This window comes from Desmodus rotundus, chromosome 6 (genome assembly GCF_022682495.2).
Source record: "Desmodus rotundus isolate HL8 chromosome 6, HLdesRot8A.1, whole genome shotgun sequence".
In the NCBI taxonomy this organism is placed as follows: Eukaryota; Metazoa; Chordata; class Mammalia; order Chiroptera; family Phyllostomidae; genus Desmodus; species Desmodus rotundus.
Genome location: NC_071392.1, coordinates 6,392,884 through 6,411,162, shown reverse-complemented (window position 1 = coordinate 6,411,162; position 18,279 = coordinate 6,392,884). Strand labels below are relative to the sequence as shown.

The window sequence follows — 18,279 nt, the reverse complement described above, 5'->3', positions numbered from 1 at the left end:
CACATTCCAGAATTACTCCCGCAGCGCCGGGCCTGTGGGTGGCTGCCCACCTGGCACACTTTCCTTGGCATGGTGTCATTTTCTGCAGCAGAGTAACTGTCAGCCTCTCCACTGCTTGAGGGAGGTCTGGAGAAATGGTCTTCAGAGTTTCTGTCTTGTTTAACATGTTTTTCTAAAACAGATTTAAAAAAATTTTTTTTAGATTTTTATGTATTTTTAGATAGAGAGGAAGGGAAGGAAAGGAGAAAGAGAAGGGGAGAAACATCAGTGTGTGGTTGCCTCTCATGCGCCCCCTACTGGGGACCTGGCCAGCAACCCAGGTATGTGCCCTGACTGGGAATCGAACCGATGACCCTTTGTTTTGCAGGCCCGTACTCAATCCACTGAACTACACCAGCCAGGGCAACACATGTTTCATTCAAAGGAAGATTAGAAGGTCTGAGAGACAGTGGAAGGCTTTGGGGCCAAGAGGCCTTTTAATAATTTGTGTCAATCCCTCTTGGCCTGTATTCCTCCATGACAGAGCACGGGCTATCCAAGGCACATATTATTGCGATTAATGCAGGAGGATTCAAGTCATGGGACCACAGGAACGGTTAGAGCCTTCCTCTCCCTGATCTGATGGATGTGTCATCTTCCATGGGGATCTGATTCAGGCCAACACTCAGACACCACAGCATTTCAGGGCTCCTGCGAGAAGCGCCGGACTCCCCTTGCATGGAGGCACTCTGAGCTTCACACGCTGTGGTCTGATGGTGTCTGGAAGCGTCCACCGGGGAGGGAGAGGAAGATGTGGCTGCAGAGACTTCTGGCAACAAACTGACACTGACATCCCTAGGAAAATCGCTGCCACTTGTTGGAAAAACAGCTTTGAGTGGACGTCATGCTGACAGTAATCAGATTTAAAATTAGCCTTAACGTGCGTGCATCAAGGGAGGCTTAACTGCAGAGCCCAATCAGGAGACAAAACACTCCAATGACAATGTTGCTGACAAAGTAATTTGAAGGGTAAAAACCTTCTCTGTGCAATCGCTCAGCTGCTGTTGTCCTGAAAGCCTGCCTCCGCTCAGGCCCATCTCCTCACGCTCCCAGTTTTCTGATTCAAAATTTATACATTTAGAATTTATAAGATTTCCTTACCCCAAACTCTAGGAACTCTCATTTTTTTTTGACTGGATACAGCACCGTGGGATGGGAAGCCCTCTGTTCACCTGCTCTGCGATCCTGGCCAAGTTACCCGTCCACTGTTAGCCTTGGTTTTCTCGCTTGCAAAATGAGGGAAGTAAGGCCCACCTTGAAAGACTTTCAAGATGTTTTAAATAAATAACATGTGTGAATCCATTTTTATTTCCTTTCTTCTTCCTAAGCCCAAATGGCTATGGGTGCCCTTAGCCTTCACGTTCCTAGGGATATTGCTGCTGAAATCTTTTAGTCATAAGAAAATAGTGTCATTTCGTTTGATGTCAGCAGACAGAAGACCATCCCTCTGTCCCCACCCGCTATACTCAGTTCAGTGATTCTCAGCTGAGGGAGCAGAGGGGCATTTGGCAATATCTGGAGACATTTGGTTGTCACAACTTGCAGGGGATGGGGTAGGGGACAGGTGCTACTAGACTCTAATTGACAGACTGGGGATTGTGCTAAACATGTTACAAAGCACAGGATGGACACCCCCTCCCCCCACCAAAGGGTTGTCTGGTCCTAAAGGTCCATAGTGCCAGGGCTGAGCAGCCTGGCCCCAGAGGAGGGCATATATTGTTATCTGTGAGCTTCTGGAAGGTAAGGAGTGTGCCTTGTGCGTCTCCTTACTCCTGAAGGAGGTTTTAAAGAGGGTGGGGGGCAACAGTCAAATGGGATTGTTCTAATTACTGCGTGTGAGGGGCAAGATCTCAGTTCAGTTTGACTCGGCCTGTCTTCCTTTCCTCTCTGGTCTGCCGGCTCGGCTCTGCTAACAATTCTCTGGCATCCTGCATCTCCTCATTTTTTTCTTTTTGACTTGAAGTTTTGCCTTCAAACTTTCGCCATTCGGTATATGGGATTTACTTAAGTTTGTCATCCTTCTCACATAGTAACACGGACCCCGAGGAAGGTGCACGCAGAGGCATCCTCATGTGTGCAGGTGGAGGTGCCCAGCCTGGCCAGGGGACTTTTCCAGGAGTCATGGAGAGTGGCCACATGAACGAAGATGCCAAACACTAGAAAAAGATAAATAGAATCACTGGCCGAGGCCACCCGCAAAAAAACCTGGCTAAAAGGAGGGCAGATTCGTATGAATAGACTTTTTTCCCTGGTTGGTTCCATTCAGTTGGTGGTAAAAAATACATGTCATGTACAGTACATTCTCAGTTATATAGTAACTATACATCATCTATATCTATTTCTATCATCTATATGTATGCATGTGTGATACATGTTATCTATGCATCAACCTATCTTCTTATACCTATCTAGTAAATGCCTGTAAGGAGTACATATTAAAATACTAATGATGGTTATTTTAATTAGAAGTCATTTTCTTCCTAGGCATATGCTTCCAAATTTTCCAAACTTTCTATGAGTATTTTATAAGTTGAAAAACAAAACAATACACATTATTTGAAAAGAATTTAAAGAGCCATTCCGGCACATCTGCCTGAACCGGATACTCGGAGGATTTCTTCTCTGAACGTTACACGTGAGGTGTCGGCAAGCTGCTGCTCAGAGATAAATTATTGTCCGACTGCCCCAGCTGAGAGATGTGCCCGGGGAACAGCTGCTTCAATTATGACTTCATTTGGTGATGGATGAACGCTTGGTTGCTTTACAGATGTTGAAACGACTTGGGCCAAAGGCAATTGCACTTAGGACTGTTTATCTCTCCTCACTCCACTCACAGTAGGTGCAGGAACTAGATAGCCCTATGTGGGGCAGAAAGAATGACGGACGTGGCCGCGCTCTTCTGCCAGCCTTGGCCACGTGCTCTTGGGGCGCTGCATGCATAGCTGGCAAGTGCGCATGGGCAGAGGTCCTGCCCTGCGCTGGCTCCTGGGCCTGGCCTGCCTGGCTCCTGCTCTGCCTCGGCTTTGCACTCTGCGGTGATAGCTTGTGGCTCTGCTCTAAACATAAACAGAAAAACTGCAAAATCCGATCTTGAGAAGGAATGGCCTCACTTCTGGAAGAGCCAGTAGTCTGTAAAGGGGGAAGTGCTGGGCAGCTGTTGATGGAGAAATCGTGGGTGCTTCCGACACAAGGCAGGGACCCAGTGGCACCCACTGAACAGGTCAGTGAGGGCTCTTTTTTGTGTGCGCAGCACCTCCTCACAAGGTCTGGGCATGTGTTTTGGAATCGAACCTTCTTAAAGAGCTCTCCTGGCAGCTTTTGAGGACCACAGTGATCCCAGAGGAAATGAGAAGGTGGCCAAGGAAGGTGACTGAGAGTAAATATTTGCGAAGGATCAAGATAGACCAGGAAGAAAAGAGTTGATGGAATCCAGGATAAAACAATGAGGTTTGTGAGGCATTTTGCGAACAGAGTTCTGGATAAGACCTTACAGATTCCAGGTAGAAAACCTAGAAGAACAAAGTGAAGCAGCCATAGACTTGCTCAGGTGTGAGGCTGAGCAGGTGAGGCATGGGCTTGTGGGCCATGGTGGGGACTGCGGGACCCCAAGCAGGCCCAGGTACAAGGGCACAGCTCAACAGCACTCACAGAGAAGCATAGTATTTTGGAGATAAAGAAATCCACTAACAAAATATGGTGGCCTGCTTCCCCATCCAGGAGAGAAATGTCAAGTCCCAAACCGGAGCCATGAAAATGAATAGCATGAGCATCAGAGGGTGCGGGGCCACCATTAACTGTCCTTTGAGTCCGTATTGTCCATGGGATCAGAGAAAGCCTACTGAGACCCTGATTCAACCCTTTCCTCACTGTGAGACCTTGGAGAGTGGCCTAAATTCTCTGAGCCTTGAACTTTTCCTCTGTGAAATGGGTAGCACTACCAGTCTCCTGGTGGGGACAGGGGGTGGGGAATGATATACTGTAACGGAGGCATTTAACACATTGCCCGCCACCAGGTGGTCAGGAAACGGCAGCCAGAACCACACAGGGAGCACACGTCCTGTGGCCAATAGAAGCAGGTTACAGAGACTTCCCATCATTCCTGGCACTACGTGAATTACTGCTTAGCTTCTAACCTTGCTCCCACTGCCTATTGGTTCTGCCTGACTCCTGCATGTTGACTCAGTTTCCATGTTTAGCTCTGGTCCTGCCGGTTGGACCACTGATCCTGGTTTTCCAGGTAATACCCAGGGTCTGGCCCAGTTGTTCAACACCCAACACTACCACCCGGGAAGGTGGGGGTAATATTTGCACAGTGAAAATAAGGCTTAATAGCAATGTGTGAGGAAAAAGTGTGAATGTTATAGAAGCCATAAGACCCACGTGGTCAGCCACAAGCCTGGGAGATTTTTGGCAACAGAAAGTTCCAACTATGAGAATTTACTACACACTATTGAACTTAAAAACATGACCTAACGTAATCTTTCAGCAGTTGTTATAAAAGGGTTCTACAGACGTTTTACAAGGCAGGAAATAACTCACTTGAAGTCACACTGCCAGCAAGTTAGCCGGAATGGGGCACAGGGCTTTACTTCTGCTGGGAGTCCAGCTCTGCCCAGCCCAGCCAGTGTTTTATGTTGGTCTCCAAGGTGGGCAATCTAGAAACATATGGAAGCAGTAAAATGTATCCTAAAAGCACGAGAGCTGAGGGCCCAAGGTTTCATATTTTAGGCGAATCCTTTTCTACCCAGAGGCCAGTCAGAGAGATAAGATTTCACGTTACGGTTCCGCACCAATGGGTGGATCTCCCCCTTCTGACCTGCAGCCGAGCTTTCAGGATCCTGGCTTTTGTAGGAAGACCCCAGCTCCCCCCTCAGGTAGCACACGCTGGAGCCTGCCCTCCATCCCTACCTGGGGGGCAGAGCCCTCAGGCCTGCTGCGACTACCCACACCCTGGGGGAGGGGGGCGGGCCCAGCCGCAACTGCAGGCTCAGTGCTTCCAATTCCATTTCTGTCTCCGCGGTCGGCACCTTTGGGTTTCATGCTTTTTTAACACAAGCTCAAGTCAAGTCATTGAAAGTCCTTTCTACCGCATTTACAGATTTTGTTGCATTGAAAGGGAATCTTTGGGGAGAGTGCTTCGTATATTGTCAGACTTTGGATACTGGCATGGAAGGCGAGGTGAGGGGATTTACTTACTGAGCACCGGCTGTGGGTCTGCAGCCACCTGTCTCCAGCCTTCTGAAGCGATGCCGTTTCCATTCTGTGAGTGAGGTGAGAGTCTCACAGCGGTTCAGTGACTTGCCCACAATTCAGTTTCTTTGTTTGGAGAAGTCCAACCATCTTGCCCTCGTCTCATTACCTCCCCTCATTATCGTTTCTGAAAACCAGCTGCTCCCTGTCTCTTCTAGAGAACAGCCCTGTCGTCTGCTTACTCACCATTCCAGAAACTCAGAAGTCATTGGTAGGCTTCTCTCTCCCCCAGGTAAAAGGCAATGCATTCTGCCCTCTCAGTACTTTTATCCCCCTCCCCTCTTCCCTTGCTTGTCCCAGTCTGGGCTCAAGTGGTTCTTGCTTGGGAACACCGAACAGGGACACCACACTCCCAGGATCTCACCTGTCCGCGGGAGCAGCGTCTAAGGAGAGTTAGGATGATGCTCTTTATAGAACTGAGAGGGCTGGTTTCTACTGAAAGCAAGAGTCACAGAAGAGAGAGGGGCTGGTCCTTCCCAGCAAGGGCCATAGGACAGATCAATCTCTCACACCCAGAGTTCCAGGACCTCAGATATCTTGGTCTGAAGAATTCCTCTCTGCATGGATGGCATCTGATAACTCCTAAATAAAAAGTGGTATGACTTTCTCTTTCTTTTACTGAACACTTACCACATTTATCATTTTATCATGATGGTGGGCAGGTCAGCACATGCCCCTGACATGAAGGACATGCAGTTAATGTCATCAAAGTTTAACGATAAAGGAAGCATCCACTCGATGCTCTCAGGTGTGCACTCTGGTGGAGGGCATAGTCATCTGTGCACTACTATGGTCTGTGAAGGACTTATTTTCCCTGCAGTGTATGGAGAGCCTGAACTGTGTCATTTTGACGCAGGCCAATCTGTAATTGCATATCTTGGTGACCATAAGGAGCAGGGACCTGTCGGCATCTAACCCTTCTGCTGTGGTGGCTGGTGCTGCACCACGCTGAGTTCTGCACACTTGGACCTTGCTGACACCTCCCCTCAAAGCTGATGATCCAGACGTGCCTCTGGAAGAACTAACTTCCAAAACACCCTTGGCTGGGCTCTGATCCATGTTTTATTAATTCATAGATTTATTTGTGCCAGCTTAACTTATTTCTGGTCTACGGGTTTGCATTCTTCCCCATCATTCCCTGCGAGTGTAAAGTGTTTAATTCGGTCCGTTCTATACGTTATATAGTGGCAAGGAAGACAAACAAACGCGGATGTCATGGTCAGAAGGCCACAATGTACAGTGAACAGATCACATTTTTACATAGTGGGTTGGATTTTCCCCATGAGTTTAGATGGTCCTCTTACACGTAACATCCTTTACTGACGCTCAGAGCCCATGGTGACCAGCAATGCTCCAGAGTCCCCTAATATGCACAGGAGCCACTTCTGCGGGTCTGGGGTGGGGCCAAAGATGCTGCAATTCTGACAGGCCCGCAGGTGACCCTGACGACTGAACAGCAGGAACTGAAGTCACCACAGAAATGCACCAGCTCCCCAAGTCATCACAATTAACTTTATTCCACAGAATGTTTAAGGGAATGTTATTCTCAGGAAGATGTTTAGGATTAAAATAATTAAAAAAACTGGAAAGTACACACATTTATGTATCTCTTCTCTTCATTAAATATATATCTGTTTGGCAAAAAAATGTTAGACTCTTTTGTACAAAAACAAACCAAAAAAAAAAAAAAAAAACCCAACCAACCAACCAACCCCAAACCTTTGCAAACTGTCAACACCTGTAATAATTACAATGATGTAAACTTGGACATTGGACACCTTGACCATCTTGTGGAACCTGTGTTGCAGCAGAAGTGCCTCCTGCCCCCACCCAGGAGAAGGTAACACCGGACCCTTAGCTCACAACCGCCTGTCACAGAGGCAGGTAGGTCTTGGATATTATATTAGAGATGGAGCATGACAACCGAGTTTACCCTTTGTGCTTTCAGCTAAGGGGCTGGGAGGGTGTGTGAGCGTGAGGAAGGCAGGTGCGGGCTGGGGCAGGGGGAGGAAACCCAAGACTAGCTGGTGAGGGAAGGAGGCCTCGGTCAGGGTCACAGTGCAGACATGAAGTGGGCGTGGGACCTGTGGATTGTGTCTGGGGACCGAAGGCTGGCAAGAACTAGGACAAGGCAGCGACTACTGCTCTTGGGATCAGGAAGGAACAGGCCAAGGCCAAGGCCGAGGCCAGAATGGAGGAGGGCGCGGATTTGAAAGCAGATTCCAGTTCACATGGAACTGGTGGTGTGAGCTGACTCTAGGGAGAAGGGGAGTGAGGAGGTGGTGTTTGTTCTTCTCAAGTAGTTAGGCTATTTCTTCAGATGCCAGCTGTGCTTGGGGCTCTCCCTCGGTCTGGCGGCTGGCTGGGGGCAGCCTGGTGCTGCTGGCTTTCACACGCGAGGGAGGACAGGCCAGCGGGGGAGCAGGCTGGGAGGGCCCTTTGGCTCTCTTGCCAGTGGTGGGTTTTGCTCTCGTCTCACCAGTAGACTGCAGCGACGGGAAGTGACCTAAAGCAGAGGAATCTAGAAACAGAATCAGGGTGGGGAGCCAGATGTCAGGTAGGGGCAGAAAAGTGGTGGGACTGGAGGCGAGGCCCCAGGAAGTGTTGACACACAGCTTCCCTTTACAAGAGGATTCCAAGGTGCTGGCGTGTTTTCCTTCTCCTCTCCTGCTAGCTAGATTTTCCAGTTTCGGAGGGGTGGCTTTGGGGCCGGCCACTTCAGTTACAGTCATAGACGAAGTCATAGTTGCTGGGCTCCTTGGGGATGGGCGGGGGGGCGTCGGGGATCTGAATGTTTTCCAGGTCCAGGAGGCGGAGCTTGATCTCCATGCTGAGCAGCGTGTCCAAGTCATTCCGTGTTAGCTCACTCATCATGTCTTTCCCCAGCAGCGCGTTCAGCCCGTCCGTCCAGATACAGTACTGGTGGGAAAGGAGGTGACAGGGATCACTACTGATGATGCTTTGAAGAGTAGTAACAACGGCTCACACTTACTGATTACTCCACATGTGCTAGGCTCTGTGCTGAGTGCTTTGCCTCCATCACTATTTATAATATTCACAACATTTCTGTAAGGGTGGCACTTCTGTTATCATCTCAGTTTTATGAGAACTGAGGCACAGAGAAGTTCAGTAACTTGCTAGCATGTGGAGTGGGTGGGATTTGAACCTACGCAATCAGACTCCAGTGCCTGCGCTCTTTTGTGCAAAGAATGCCCCCCTACATAACAGCAGGTTGGAGTTCTCCACAACTGCAACTGCATGTCTCTAACGTCTCTCCCACGGGGCTGTCATTTTAAGGTAAGGGTGGAATGCATTCCAACGCTCCTGGATGCAACATCAGGTCAGGGTTGCTTCTTTCCTGACTCCAGGTGTGGCTCCTGATCTAGTAGCTAAGCCCTGTCCCCTCTGATTCCTGGCATGCATGAGCACAACCCTGTGCCACCCTGGAATCAATGGTAGTTCTACCTGTGTATTTCTTAGCAATAGGGCTGGAGGATAGCCTTCTGCTGCCCAATGTCTGGTAGACAAAACATCTACAATTATTGGATGATCTCAGCAGGTGGTGGGTTGGCTGCCTGTCGGGGACCTCTTTTCCCTGGACCTTCAACTCCCAGGGTTTCTCTCCTCCAGGTCTTTGGGGCATGAGGACATCACCTCATTTGGAAAGCCCCCCAGAGTACCCCACTAAGCACTTGATTACCCCCTCTCACAATAGGAATCGCACCCTTTTTCTCTCTAGAAGACTGTGAACTCTCGGAGGAGAGGCACTGTGCCTTGTTGGCCTGAGGACCTGCCCCGCTCTTGTCAGCATCCCTCCCGGAGGCTGGGGTCCTGCCGTGACTGGTTGTGGGGCTGCATTGCCTGGCCGCTGCTGCCGGCACCTCAGACAACTATGTGCGTTCAGGACGTTGTGCTCTGCTGATGTGTCAGGCTGTCCCAGGCCTATACAGGACCCCAGTGGCAGTGTTCTTCTTGTCCCACTGGTCTTCCTTCTAGCATGAGACTCCCCCCTCTCCTGCCCTCCCTGTCTCAAGTTGCAATTCCAGACCCTAGCCAGCCTGTCATTGGTATAGTGATTACCAGAATACGTAACAGACCTCGACATAAGACCGCCACACACCTGAGGTCACAGTGATGGGATGGAACCCTCCTGGGATGCATGTTGGTGGCACGGCTCTTTAAGCTGAGTGGGGGCACCATGGGTGTGTTACGAGGCCAAGTCTGTCTGCTGCGGCCCTAACCTGTGGGGTTTCGCTTCTGCCCTGGCTCTGGGCGCTACGCCACGGCTTTGAACCCATCTAACATTAGCTGAGTGCTTAGGGCTTTTGGGAAGTATTAGTGTCCTCATGAATACTTTATACAGATTCTGAACACACCTAAGCATTCATTGCTCTATAAATAACCATAATAAAAATAAATACCTAGGTCCCACCCTAGAGATTCTTATGTTACAGATCTCGGGAAAGGAAACTAGATGGAACTGGAGAGCATTATGCTAAGTGAAATAAGCCAGGCAGTAAGGGACAAATACCATATGATCTCACCTATAAGAGGAACCTAATGAACAAAACAAACGAGCAAAAGAGAACCAGAGGTAGGGAAACAAGGAACAGACTGATAGTGACTGGGGCGGGGGTGGGCGGGGTGAGGGGGAAAGATAAGGGTGGAAAGAAGGGGCAGGGTCTAGTCAAAGAACATGTATAAATGACCCTCCCACGGACACGGACAACGGTGTGGGGATGGACTGTGGGAGCGGGGGCCGGGGTGGAGCGGTGGGCTGGGCGGAGGAGGGCAAAGGGGGAAAATTGGCACAACTGCAACAGAGCAACAAAGAAAAGCTCCCAGCCATTTGTGCGGTGCCTCCAGGTACGCGTACCTTGGGACCCCCTGCTCCCTGAGGCCCTTTGCAGGTCTGACACTGTCTCATTGTGATTCCCCGAGTCCGAGGATTACTGCTCCCCTCGCAGCCTTCCCAGGGCTGGCGAGCTTCCCGATACAGTTTAATTTAACCCGTGGGAACACTTCTGTGGCGCTTTTCTTTTGAGAGGCAGCAGGCATAGAACATTTTATTTAAAAAGTACATCAACCAATAAATAACTCTGTGGTCCTGAATCTGAGTTGGACGTATCAGTATAAATGTATGATGCATTTTGTCTTTCAAAAGAATCATAGCTCGTGGCTCTGTCCACAAAAAGGCCTAAAAATAATAACCAACCAAGTAGTGATGAGCACGCCTAGTGCCCAGTTCTGGTTGCTAAACTAAAAGGAGCCAAAGCTCCATAAAGAAAAGGCAGGAAACAAACGAGATGAGCCTGGGATATTGTGTCACAGCAGCATGACTCAAGATTATCAAAGACATCGGGTATGCCAACAGGCCTCAGAAACCAAAAGGGCGTTCCCACTTTCCCTCGACAGGGACACTGACGATGACAACAACAGCAACTATGTTTAAATGTTTGAATTTAAAAATATGTTTATATCCATTACTTCATAATGATACTCAAACACCCGAAACACCTCATCAGTCTCCTTTGGAAGATGCTCATTATTTTGAAGGTAAAAGAAATCAAGTATGTATCCTGCCTGTCATATCTACATTGTATATCCTCAGGGTAACCAAATGGTCAATAAGGCCATTTTCTCTTTATGTAACTACCCCACTTAAAATGAATAGGGACGGACAGATTAGGGATATCAATCTTTTGCAACCTCTAATGGATGCTGGGATCTAGGCAATAATAATCATCAATGGCTGCTAACAACCCCCCAAAGAGAGATAACCAGACACTGTGGAAGAACACAAGTCTATGCTGCCCAGAGTTGAGCCTGAGTTTGATTAATCATCTAATTATGACTTAACAGGAAATAGAGAAGATGGATAAACATGTGACATGGCTGTGCAGGCTGTAGCAGGGAGAATAACACCCTCCTTTCCAACAGGACCCTGTCCAAACCCTAGAACCCACGAGAATGCTGGGTTCCATGGCAAAGGGAATAAAGGTTTCTAGTTAGCTCATCCTGAAATAGGGAGGTTATCTAGGATTGTCCATGTGGGAATGTAACCACAAGGGTCCTTAAAAGCGGCAGAGGGAAACAGAATGGGAGTCAGAGAGAGGAGAGACAGGCAGAGGGAGATCTGACTACGGAAGAAGATGTGAGGATTTGACCCGATTTTGCTATTCATGGATGGAAGCCACGAGCCAAGGAATGCAGACAGTGTCTAGGAAGGGAAAGGCTGAGGAAACGGAAGTTCCCAAGAGCCTCCAGAAAGGAGTTCGGCTCTGCTGATACCTTGAATTTAGCCAAGAAACACCTGCATCAGAACTCTGGCCTCCAGAATTGTAAGATAATACACTTATGTTGTTTTAAGCCTCTGAGTGGGCGGCAATGTGTTACAGCAGCCACAGTAAACTGATGCACAGAATTATAATAAACAAAATCTAGACTATTGGCAATGTTACCAGACAGATGACCTTTTTTTCTTTTTAATGAATAAATTTCAATTAAAATCAGCATGTGCTCACAAGAAACTGGGGGGCTCAAGAGGAGAGAGAACCTATAGGCTTAAGCACACTTAAGAAACTGGCTGACCAGTTGCCTTGTATGGATATTACTTGGATTCCGATCTGAACAGAGTAGAGAAGGGAGACACACAAACGAGTCAGTCGGGGAAATCTGAAAACTGACTGCATGCGGTGGCGGTGTCAGAGCATTACAAAACTGGGTGTGACGAGAGTGCTGTAGTTAGGTTTCGAAGTGGACTGTTTATTATTTAGAGATGCGCACAGGAACACTTTCAAATAAAACGGTATGGGACCTGGACTGGCCTGAGACTGATCTGGGGATGCGGCTGGGGGTGGGTGCTAGAGATGAAACCAGACTGGCTGCGAGTTGGAAACTGCTGAGGCTGGCTGATGGGAACAGGCAGGACGTTATGAGGCCAGGTCCTGCTTTCTTTCTTCTCTCTCCCTAGCCTCACAGTGCAGGAGCCAAAGGGAAGGGGTTTCTGGAGCAAAAGCCCCATGGTTCCAATCCCAGCTCTGCCACTTACTCCTTGTTTGACCTTGGACAAATGTCTTAACATCCCTGTGCCTCATTCCCCTCCTTAATAAAATGGGGATACTATTAGTTTGTTCTTTTGGAATTTTAGATGAGAATTAAGTGAGACGAAGTACGTAAAGCATTGAACAGTTATCATTACTGTTATGTTTACTATCGTTGAGCTACTCCATTCTTGGAAATGTCTTCCTCCTCATTTATAAATGAGGACATCTGTACTAAAACCTTCTGTTTGATGGAGTGACGATGCCAGTGAAATGAGGTAATAGACGTGAAAGTGGTCTGAAGCAATTAAAAGCGCTCACAAGCACACAGCATTTCCTCCCCGCTGCATTGCGAGGGGCAGACATGAATGCAGGCATGGCATTCCCAGAGCACTGAGCGTTATCTGGGATTAACGTGCACTGGGGAGAACAGCCTCGCCTGGATTTAAATGACATCCACAGTCCTGCTCTTTTAGGTGGTTTGCTCTACAGCTGTACACATCTTGAATATACCGGCCTGTGAGCAACCACAATTTTATTTAAAAAGAGAAACGGTAGGACACAGGATCTATTTTCAGGAAGGGGAAGACAAAGTCATACCCTTCTGCAAATGAAATGTCAAGTAACGCAGAATTATATTTAAACACCCTTCTAACTGCAGGGTTTGCATCTAATCTGTCCTCTCTCTTCGGGATGTACAATTTTATTCAAAAGCTTCACACCACTGTAAACCGATACTGAATAACTTCTAAATGAGCTAAGTCTCCTCGGGGAACGAGGGAACAAAAGTCATGTTTTAGTAAAATGTTCCCTTCCTTTCTGAAAGATGTTTATGCAACCACGCACGAAACAAAAATAAGAGTTTCAAGCGTGATGTCGGACGCTAGTTTACAAGATAAAAAGTTAAATCAACCATAGCTGCTACTTTATCTTATAAATGCCTTTTCCTAGCTTTATGCTAAATATTTTAAATATAGCTGACAGCGTGCCTCAAGAAGAGAAACAAATTATACATATAACATGATGTCAAAAAGGAATAAAAGCATCTCAAAAATAACACCCAACACCAGAGACAGCCCTGAACTTCTCAAAGTAATTTAAAGAAACATGGTAGAAAACCTACTCTTATCAAATGTCTTTCTTTTTCAATTTTACTTTTCAATTCCACTTTACATTCAATATTATTTTATATTAGTTTCAGGTATATAAAACAGTTTGAAGAATAGAGACAAGTTTATCTTGGAGCAATCAGGACCAAAGACTAAATATTCTGTGGCACCTCCAAAGCTGTAACGAGGGTGGCTCTTCCTCTGGGTTAAGGATTATGCCTCTGCTGAGCCTCACCCCTCTACCCGTCCTTTTTCTTTATCACGGACTATTAAGTGAGCCAGTGAGAGCTGGCGGTTTTCCCATTCCTTTCCAAGTCAACAAGATGTTCCTTTGTTCCTGATTTTTCTCAGGCAGGCTCTTCCTTTTTAAATGAAATTTCTGTGTTTCTAACACTTTTCTTCTGCTTGTTTTTCTAGAGAAAATGTGACTTTCTCTCATACATTAACCCCTCTGAGACCCTTACCTCATGCTTGTCAGGAGCGATGAAGTTCAGCTGGCAGTTTGAGTCATACAAGATGGAGAAAGCCAGTTCAAGCACCTCCTACGAGAGAGCATAACAAACACCCTGTTCAGGGAAGCAGGCACGTTGGTTTTGCAGTTACAAAGGGCTGCGGATTGAATGTGGAGGAGGCTCACACTGTGTCCAGGGAAGCAGCAGGCCATTGAGTTGTCCAAGGCCATGGAGCCCAGAGCTGTGCCTCTCTCTTCTTCAGCACCCCCTTCTGGGAGACCAGGACAAGCTGTAAACTCCTTCCCAATCAGCAGCATTAGGGCTGCTCTGTCTTTGATAACCCCACACAGAGGGATGTTCGTAGGAATACACATTTCCTAACACACGGTAGGTAATGAGATCTTGGGTGAACCCGTTATCTTTAGGTTACATGTCTATCCCTTGATCTCTAAACTGCTGTACAGCAAGGGCTACACAAACTCTAGATTTTATCCTATAGCAGCTCAGGGAGAAACATGGGCTCGATGTCAGAAGACCTGGGTTCATTCACTGCTGAGCATCGACTGAGTGTGAATAGAATGAGCCAGACACATAGGACCAAGGCCTAAATGACACTATCATTTCATTGTAGCTGAATGACCTTGGTTGAGACACTCTCTGTCACTTGTAATATGTGTGTTAAAATGCACTTCTCAAATTGTCTGCACCGTGCAATGTTGGGTACAGTGATCACCCTACCGGTCTGTTCTAGCAGTCAGCAGGGAGACAACCTTTAGACGACAAGAATGATCACACATCTCAACACCCTAGCGCCTCCGAACATGGAGGGGAAGGGCCAAGCGCATCCACATTGGTATTCTGCATTGTTACGACCTGCCTTCCTTCTTTGTGTCTTTAGAACTGGCACCGCTCACGGCCACCCCTCCTCCAGAGCTGCACCCTCAGTAAGTGCCCACCAGGCATCCCCTGCTAGGGGGCAGCTTTCTCCCCATCGCCCTCTGCCTTAAATGCTACCGGAGGACTTGCCTTGGGCCAGTGTCACAGAAGAATGCCATAGAAAGAGGACGGAGAGGTCCATGCTTCCAGCATTCAGAGTTTCAGGTGGGTTAGAGAATTCACCCAGGGGGAACTCAAAAGGCTGAGCGTCAGTGGGCCACCTCTCCTGACACCATCAAACATCAGGCTGTGTGGCCCTTTGCGGGGGGCGGGATTGGTTGGTATCTGGCTCACCTCTAGCAGTCCTCTCATTAAGAGGGAGCAACGCTTGTTTGAGCCCAGACCTACCAGCATCTCTCACTCTTACAGCCTCCTCGGCTGCTGGGAACAGAAACAATGGGAGGGAAGGAGGCGAGTCACGGAACGGGAGCTATTCTGCAAAACTACCCTTCTCTCCATTTTTCGTTTTTTCCTCCTTAGGTCTCCATTCAGGCCTGCCCAGTGAAAAGTGATAATGTTAGAAAGGACCTCACCAAAACAAACAAGCAAAAACCAAATTTCCTACTAAGTTTGACATGTCTCTCAGGTCTTTTAGTTTATAATAAAAATCATCATGGGTCTTATTAGTGGTACCAGAACTTGCTATCATCCTGTTAAAAATATCAGCAAGGCGATCCATATCAAGAGCAAAGAATCCCAGTCCTGGGGTTACTCCTAAGAGAACTGAAAAGCAAGAAAAAACATTGTATGTGACACTAAATACAGGTCTTCCCTTCACTAGGCGAACCATTAAAGAAATCACAAATTAGCAACCCAGAGAAATATATGCGGCCAGCTATTCAATATGATGCTTATGAAGATCTGATTGTAAGTGAAGCAAATAGCAGGAGAAATGAACATTCTTTACATTTGATCACAATTAGGAACAATGTTTACCTGTGGACAGAGACGGGAAGTGAAACGTGAAGTGGAAATCATTACAGTCAGGTTCTACAATCATAGGTAATTTTCTTCTTTCAAAAAACTTAAAACATTTTTCTCAATAAAGTGCTAAGCTCCAATCTCACATATTCATGAAAGTTGTTTTTAGATTAGGTGCACTATATACACGATGACTTGTTACCTTTATTATCATTCACTAGGGAAACTGCCTCACACCTGAGAGACTGGAGAGATAGGGAACGACAGGGCTTTGCATTGGAACAACCAGTCTGGATGTTACCTACAGCAGCACTAGGGGGACCCTCGGAGGTCAATGGGAAAGGTGAAGTTCATGGCCTGATTTCCGGGCTGACACTGGAGAACAGCTGCTTTGCGTTGCCAGTGACACCCGGGGTGAACACCGCTCAAGCACAGACTCAACCTCCTCTTGACTTGGTGCTGAAGTCGCTGGGGACCAGAGTGTCAGTGTGGCTGTCCTTGTGACACTTTTTTTTCTTCAGGGGCATGGACGAGGAGGAGGAGGGGCGTGCAAACTTGGGGCTTTGCCCTTCTGAGGCGTGTACCAGTGGAGACGTGGAGGAGGAGCCGTGTCCTGACCTAGATTCCTGGCAAACACAGGCGGGAAACGGGAAATTCATGAGCACGTCTATCTGCACTTTAATTTCACCAAAGCTGCCTGGGAGGGTGGGAGGAATTAATTCTCTGAGCCGCATGGCTGTTTGAAAGGCTGCTATCACTTATAATGAGTTTTATTGATGTCTCTGGCTTGTTGTCATTGAGTTGTCGGTGGAGGTCAGCTCTTCAGCACTTGGAGCAGGGAGGCTGCAGAGCTGGGTGCGGTAACACCTGCCAGGAGAACACTCCAGAAGCTGCCACCTGTCCGAGCTGTCTGGGAGGGAGAGAGGCACCAGGAGGTGTGGCAGTAAGTGCTCATGGATCTGGGGCAGTGTCACCCTCAGGGGCTTCTTGTCACACACAATGCTCACTTAGACATCTGAGGCTCTGGGGCTTTGCTACTTGCCATCTAAGGTCTTTTATTCCCTGTGGATGTAATTCAGCGGAAAATTATGTCCAAGGGCAGCTTATCTTCATCCTCTGTTCCACTAATTCACAAAACCCACCTCACCATGTGGAGGAAGGACTGGGGACAGAGGAGGCAGGAAGACCTGAAGACTCCCCCTGGCCCAGGACCTCTGACCTGGTACTCTACAAGGCATGTTGGGTGGGGCGATGCTCAGAGAAATTCTGGACATGATGACACTTTCAGGGGCCAAATGATAGACTGAATGAATACAGGAGTAGGGTTTTATATAACATATTTTCATTATACAGCATTAGCTGCCATTCCTTATATTGTTTTGGGGTGACTTGCCTCATTTGGCCATTTTGGCCAGCAATTACTTTGACTGTGTTGGTTTCCCCCCCTCTTTTCAGGTCACTTTGAGGGCAAAGCATTTTGACTAAAAACACAGGATAGCGTGTGTACACATGTGCTAATGGCCTTAGAAGTAGTCATAGATTTCACCTACAGTACATTACTGCTTGTCTCCGGACCTATGGATTTGAGTTTCTACTTAGGAGGTAAAATTCACTCATTTGTGCAGCATATAATAACGGTCAACGATGCTTTCTTCAGGCAACTCTGTCTGGCCCCAGTCCAACCCATTCTCTTCTCTCTGTTCCCCTCAATCCTATACTCTGAATTCAACATTTCTCAATCAGAGACAGCTCTGTGCCTTTTTACATACTCTCTCCCTCTCCTAAAAAGTCTTCCCTTCGCTTCTCCACCTGGTCAATTCCTTTTTAAAACCCAGCTTGCATCCTATTTTCTCCAGGAGTCTTTCTCAAGTCTCCCAGGCTCACCCTGAGTTTAAGTTTACTGCAAAAATAGGCAACATTGGGCTGTAATTGGATGTTGACACAGAAGTCTTTTATCTACCAGACATCCGGGGCCAGGGGCCAGGTCGTATTTATCCTTGGATTCTCAGCACCAGGCACAGGCCTAGTAGAAAGAACACACTCAACACAGTTGCTGAATGAAGGACAAAGGAAGTAAATGTGGATAAAAGGCCTTTTGGTTAAGACCAGGGTTTCAAGCTGATGCTAGAACATCGGCTTCTAGCATAATCCGTTTCTTGTTTCAGGCTCATAGATCACACTAGGAAAATAAAAGCTGGTTTCTGGGACATGGTGGATGGAAGCTTCTCTTACGTCAAATGTGTTCGTACCCGCATCAGTGAGATGCGGTCAGATCTCACCTCTGCTGCTGATGTTTTGACTGTTTAACTGTAAGCCCCACATTTGGTGGGATAAACTTCAGCAATGCCCGTTTTCAAAAACTTGGCAACAAATCAACCTGATAAATCACAACGTTTGACCTTAGAATCCTTAAGCATTTGATTCCCCCAATGGAATTTCCATTCACCATGGCAGTTCATGTCTCACGGAGGCTTGCTCACTCTCGCTGCGAAGAAGACATGTGCTGTTTGTGTCCTGAGACGCCTGCCT

At 47.6% G+C, this 18,279-nt stretch overlaps 1 protein-coding gene across 5 annotated transcripts in view; it reads right to left on the bottom strand.

Moving 5' to 3' along the window:
• Nucleotides 1–6,781: 6,781 nt before the first annotated feature.
• ELMO1 (engulfment and cell motility 1) overlaps nucleotides 6,782–18,279 on the bottom strand; it is a 468,564-nt gene continuing 457,066 nt past the window's right edge. For all 5 annotated transcript variants that reach the window (XM_053925918.2, XM_053925919.2, XM_053925917.2 and 2 more), the window contains 2 exons: nucleotides 13,906–13,983; nucleotides 6,782–8,208 (listed from right to left, as the gene is read on the bottom strand). In XM_053925918.2, coding sequence (XP_053781893.1) covers nucleotides 8,008–8,208; nucleotides 13,906–13,983 — 279 coding nt within the window. In that variant the 3' untranslated portion in view covers nucleotides 6,782–8,007. The remainder of the gene's footprint in view (nucleotides 8,209–13,905; nucleotides 13,984–18,279) is intronic.